The 5,982-nt window shown below is 36.1% G+C and overlaps 1 protein-coding gene across 1 annotated transcript; it reads right to left on the bottom strand.

The window, feature by feature from the left end:
• Window positions 1–451: 451 nt before the first annotated feature.
• Window positions 452–1,377, bottom strand: LOC116629311 (olfactory receptor 4A47-like; the record flags this gene model as incomplete). Its single annotated transcript, XM_032399617.1, is given in 2 exon segments — window positions 452–1,356; window positions 1,359–1,377. Coding segments are annotated over 2 exon segments (924 nt in total), but the record flags the coding sequence as incomplete, so codon positions are not given.
• Between the last annotated feature and the right edge of the window lie 4,605 nt (window positions 1,378–5,982).

The raw sequence follows: 5,982 nt of genomic DNA, 5'->3' as shown, positions 1-5,982 counted from the left end.
AAGGAGTGAACTTGTCATTATGAGCAATGGTGATGAATGGAATTTATTGCACACATGAAGCTAATAAAACACTGCATGTTAAAAAAAGGAATCCAACTAAAAATGAGAATAAAAGTAATAAAAACAATTAATTAAAAATTAGTGTAACTATAAAAATTCCATTGACAACCTCATTACATATGGGGATTAAGACTATATTCATCATGATGAGCACTGTGCATAGAACTGCTAAAGCATGCTATTGTGTATCTGATACTAATCTAACACTGTATGTTAATTTATCTGAATAAAAAAAACAAAAATAAATAACAATCTGGGTAACCATAAAACTTTCATTACTACTACATTACAAATTATTTATTGACTCCTACTGAAAATGCATTTATATTAAAATGGACTTTACCATTTGAGGAGATTGGCTCTAATTCTAAATTATTTCTTCATGATGCACTTATTTACTACTTGATATGACATTTCTCCTCCAGAGCTTCTTCATGGCATTTATCACCTCAGAATTTCTCAGAGTGTAGATCAGTGGGTTCAGCATGGGGGTTATGACTGTATAAAACACACTCAATGATTTGTCAATGGGAAAGGTCTTAGCAGGTCCCGCATACATGAAGATACATGGAACAAAGAAGAAGACCACCACAGTGATGTGGGAACCACAGGTCTGGAGGGCTTTCCACCTCCCTTCTGGACTAAGGTTCTTTAGAGAGTGCAAGATGACACCATAAGAGGTGAGCAAGAACACAAACACGATACTGCAGAACATCCCCCTATTGGCCACCACTAACAGGCCAACAACGTATGTGTCAGTACAGACCAGTTTCAATAAGGGGTACATGTCACAGAAAAAATGATCAATGACATTGGGACCACAGAATGGGAGCCCATACATAGTACTAACTTGAATTACTGAATGGAGAAAACCTCCAACCCAGGACATTACCAGCAGCACAACACATACCCACTGCCTCATGATCACCAGATAATGCAAGGGCTTGCAGATGGCCACATAGTGGTCATAGGCCATCACCAGCAGAAGAAAGACCTTTGTTCCACCAAAAAGGTGCTCTGTAAATAGCTGGGTCATACAAGATTGGAAGGATATGGTATTTTCCCCAAACAAGAAGTCTGAAATCAATCTGGGGAAAACAGAAGAGGAATAAATGACATCCATACATGATAAGTTACCAAGAAAAAAGTACATAGGTGAGCCCAGGGTCTTACTGACAGTTACAGACACCACGAGGAGCAAATTGCCCACCACAGTGAAAATATAAAAGAGTAAGAACATAACAAAAAGGATCTTCTGTTTCTTTGGATCCTGGGTGAGGCCCAAGAGGACAAAGTTACATTGTTTCTTGGTTCTATCTAGTCTGCATAGGAGCTGACTTCACATATTAGAAGCAGGTCTCCTACAAAACAAGGGGGAAAACTTTTAAATGCATTATAAGATTAATCTTTTATTGACTCATTCAATTAAAGAATGTGGCAGGAGTACCTGTTTGTCACAGACGTTGTGATTCCCAAGTTGAATAAGCTACACTCAGTGACAGCATACATAATAATCACCAATTTGGTGCAAACTAATGTGTCTTTATAAAAACAGTTGCACAATGTGAAGGTCAGGGATAGGAATATGTCAAACAAATAGCAATCAGAGAAGGCTTCCCAGAGAAAGCAATGCTTTCACTGAGTTTTAAAGAAAAAGTGGAAGGACAAGAAAAGAGGGCAAGGGAATTCCATGAAAAGGTACACAATTTATAAAGTCACAAAAGTGGGTGTCTGGGTGGCTCAGTCGGTTAAGCGTCTGCCTTAGGCTTGGGTGAGATCCCAAGGTCCTGGGATCGAGTCCCACACTGGGCTCCCTGCTCAGCGGGAAGTCTGCTTCTCCCTCTGCCCCTTCCCCCACTCATGCTCTCTCTCTCTCACAAAAATAAATAAAATATTACAAAAATAAATAAATAAAATATTTAAAAATAAATAAAAATAAATAAAGTCACAAAAGTGAAATATTTGAGACTAATTACAGGTAATTGACATTTTCAAACCTACTGAATCAAAGTAGGAATGGAAAGTCACTGCCCTGGATTGTCTATTCCCTCACCGAGACCTCTTTCTTAGGATCTCTGGCCGGATATGCCCCCTTTTCCTGACCAATAAATGTGGAATCATTCCAATGTTGAGTCTCTCCCTTAATATTTAAACTTAATATATGCAACATCTCCAACTCTGAACATCTCCAATTGGATATTAATTCAGAACTTATAAAACTAAATTTTTAATTTTCAGCAACAAATGTAGGTGTTTTCCATCTTACTAAATGGTGCTACCTTCCAAGTCATTACTCAGACAAGAAATATCATCATGCCTTTCTTGCTCTCATATCACATAGTGATACCTTTAACAAATCTTATTAACCCCTTTTAAAATAGATCACAAACTTGATCATTTTCCTCCCACCACCACTTCTCCAGTCCACTACACTAGCCTCCTGCCACATCTCTCCCCTTTCATTCCGGCTACCATCAATTTGTTCTCATGAGGCAGCTCAAATGATCTGTTTATAAATATGATTCTGATCTATCTCTCCACTGTTCACAATGCCTACAGTGGATTCCAATCACACACTCACAACTCAGTGAATCACATTTCATATTTACAGTAAGAAGAACTGTCATCCCCATTTCATATTTGAACAAACTGAGGCTAGAACATCTAATTCATTTTCCCAAGGTCACCCATTTTTAAGTTATTAAACTGGAATGAGAATCTAAGTTTGCTTTATTTCAAAGTAATTTAATTTTCACACAATAAAAAAATTCACACACTTTAGAAGCCTGGTTCCCAATATCTACTGTTAGTCTTATCTTGTGATGGTAAGTCCACAAGCTGAAGAAAGACTTTTTACTCATTCCTGGGACTGGAATTTTTATTTCATCCAGTATGACAAGAGAAAGCAAAAGCTGCATTATTACCTGATGGTATATTTTATTTCATTTGGCTATCAGTCCATTTTCCTAATGGGGTTCCTTGATTTTTTTAGGAGATTGCTTTTATTTGCATTGTAGATTATGTAAAAGGAATTCCATGGTCCACACAGAAAATAAAACATTACTACCTTAGGATAATTTCTCTAAAAGACAAGCAACATAATTTTACATAAGAAGATAGCAACCAGCCATTTCCAAGGAGATTGTTCTTGGGTAACTTTTTTCCTACTAACTTCAAAATAGAAAAATAACATTACACTTGGTTAGTCTTCTCATTCTATCATGTTAGTATGACCACACCAGTTGAGTTCAAATTTTGAGGAGAGACATTCTTGTGCTTTTTTTGGGGGGGGTATGCTTTCAGCCTAGCAAAGACCTCCTAAAAATTTATCAGCTCTTAAAAGGATAGTATCTTCTTCCCAATAGGGCAGAGATCACAAGACATTTCGTCCCTTCTGACCACCATATGTTATTAAGTCAGAATTGGAAAGTGTCCAAGACTGATTCTTGCTTAATTAAATTCACTGGGATTGTCCAAAAAAAATTTTTTAATATCTATAGGTACTAGCAATGCTAGACCAAATCACATTTTTAAGGTCTAAAGGATGTAACATGAAGGGAAAAAATCGCTTTGGAACAATTATGAGACTATTACCAGTCAAGAAGAAAATACCACTGAAAGCATTTTATTCCAGTGAAGATTAATTTATCATGTATTTCCCCACTTGCCATAGCAAGTTTTCCTTTCATTTCATTTAACATTCATTTTATTGTCAGCCTTGAAGTGTGAACAGATATATTAAATATTTATTTACATAACTATTCAATTATTAATTATTATTTTATATTAGAGCACCTATTTAATGCCAGGAACCATGGTATGAGTGAGGACACAACAATTAAGAAAACAGGGGAGAAAATCACCTGAAAGTTCCTTCCCATATGGACCTTATTTCTCATAGAGTCACACAGTAAATATAAGGACAATTATATAAAGTAAGTATAGTTTCTTCAGATGACTGTGTAAGAACTAGCCTAATTAGTAGAAATTAACTTGGCCAAGCCTATTATTTGTCCCAATTTTTTTTAAATCTCAAATTAGTTATTTGAATGTATCTCTTCTTGGTCAGCACAATTAGGCAACCAAAAAGTCCTTTACTTATATCATTAGGATAGCAATTGTGTCCCTGGATATTAATCTGTCTCTTTGCCTAAAAAGACAAATGCTGGAATTTAACCACTGGGAAAACCAATGACTGAGCAATCTTTCAGGTATTAGGAGAACTCTTTACCTGTTCATCCATTCAAAATATATCCCTAAGGCCACTTCTTCCCTAATAGAAGGTATGTTTCTACCTTTCCCCAGCTTTATCCCAGAGAATTGGACACTTCCACATGTTTGTACAAGCAATGAAGGATGTCACACAGGAAAATATACCAAGGAAACATCTAGGGGATTAAGAGAAACTCCAGCCTGGAAGATATTTGAATTCTCAGAAATCTCTTGGGCCATTGTATCAGGAAAATAATCTTTCCATTTATACGTGCAGACACAGCCTATGGCTTTCTACATCACTACTGTTTTCAATGAAAGAGAATGTAAGGCCATTACAGATTAGCTTATGAGAATATTTGGAACAAATTCAAATAAAGTAACCTCCTCTGGACAGTGTTCTCCCCTAGAACAATGACTAGAGAAAAAAAAGACTAGGTTCTTGCCAAGAAAGAGTGGCAAACAGCCAAATACGTGAAAAGCCTCTAATTTGAACAGAAAAAAAATTGTTAAATAATAAATTGTGGGTTTCATATAAGAAAGCATTTGGGTAAGGCAAGTCATATTTAAGCCAAAGTAAAAGGAGAACCAGTCTCAGGTTCACTTATCCAATCATGTCCTCAGCCAAGGAAGTCCTATCTCTAGCTGTTAGCACCCCTACACAAGAGGCCCTGAGGTTCAGAGGCAGAAGACCTTAGGATGAGAGAAGTTACTGAGGTTGAAGTTGCAATTCATAAAAAAATAGGTAGTCACAGTTCTGTAGTTCTGTGTGGGAGTGGATGTTGTTGATCAAGGCCTGAATCTATGTCAACTGACACCATAATGATTTTCAGTTCATTAATTCAGTCCCTTAATTTTCAGGCCAGTATCAATTGGATGACTGTTTCTGCAAGAAACAAATTATTTTCCAACAAGAGCCTGTTTCTACATCAGGTCTCTGAAGGCTTCCACTCTTATTCATTTTCCCATGGCTTATGATGGGCTCCATTGAGCATGTTCATCTCCACATGTTTGGTTGTATATTGTATCTTCTAGGTCATAAGGATCATAGATAAAGAGTCAAATACCTGTATGAACTAGCTGAAGATCTTTCTTATGTGCTAAGCCACACAAAAGTTACTTGTTTTCAACTTACATAAATGTATGCATAGCTTTATGCTTGTGTTAAAAATAAAGCTCTAAAAGAGCTAAGCTTTTATCTTAAGTTAGACAAAGAGGATTAAATTAATGTCAAATTAAAAAAAAAGAGGTAATGAAAAGATCAGAAATAGATACAATATAAAACATTAAAGTAAACCAAAACAGCCAAAATTTAGTACTATTATGCTACAACTGATAAATTTCTAGCAGTATACATTCCCACCAACAGTGTAAGAGGGTTCCCCCTTTTTCCCCATCCTCACCAACATTTGTTGTTTCATCTGTTGTTAATTTTAGCAATTTTAGTGTGAGGTGATATCTCATTGTAGTTTTGATTTGTATTTCCCTGAGGATGAGCGATGTTGAGCATCTTTTCATGTGTCTGTTAGCCATCTGGACGTCTTCTTTGGAAAAAAATGTCTATTCATGTCTTCTACCCATTTCTTCAGTGGATTATTTATTTTTTGGGTGTTGAGTTTGATAAGTTTTTTATAGTTTTTGGATACTAACCTTTTATTATCAGATATGCCATTTGCAAATATCTTCCATTCAGTAGGCTGCCTTTTAGTT

This window comes from Phoca vitulina, unplaced genomic scaffold (genome assembly GCF_004348235.1).
Source record: "Phoca vitulina isolate PV1807 unplaced genomic scaffold, GSC_HSeal_1.0 scaffold587, whole genome shotgun sequence".
NCBI lineage: Eukaryota > Metazoa > Chordata > Mammalia > Carnivora > Phocidae > Phoca > Phoca vitulina.
Note: the sequence above shows the minus strand (reverse complement) of the source record. Positions and strands in the feature narration are given on the sequence as shown.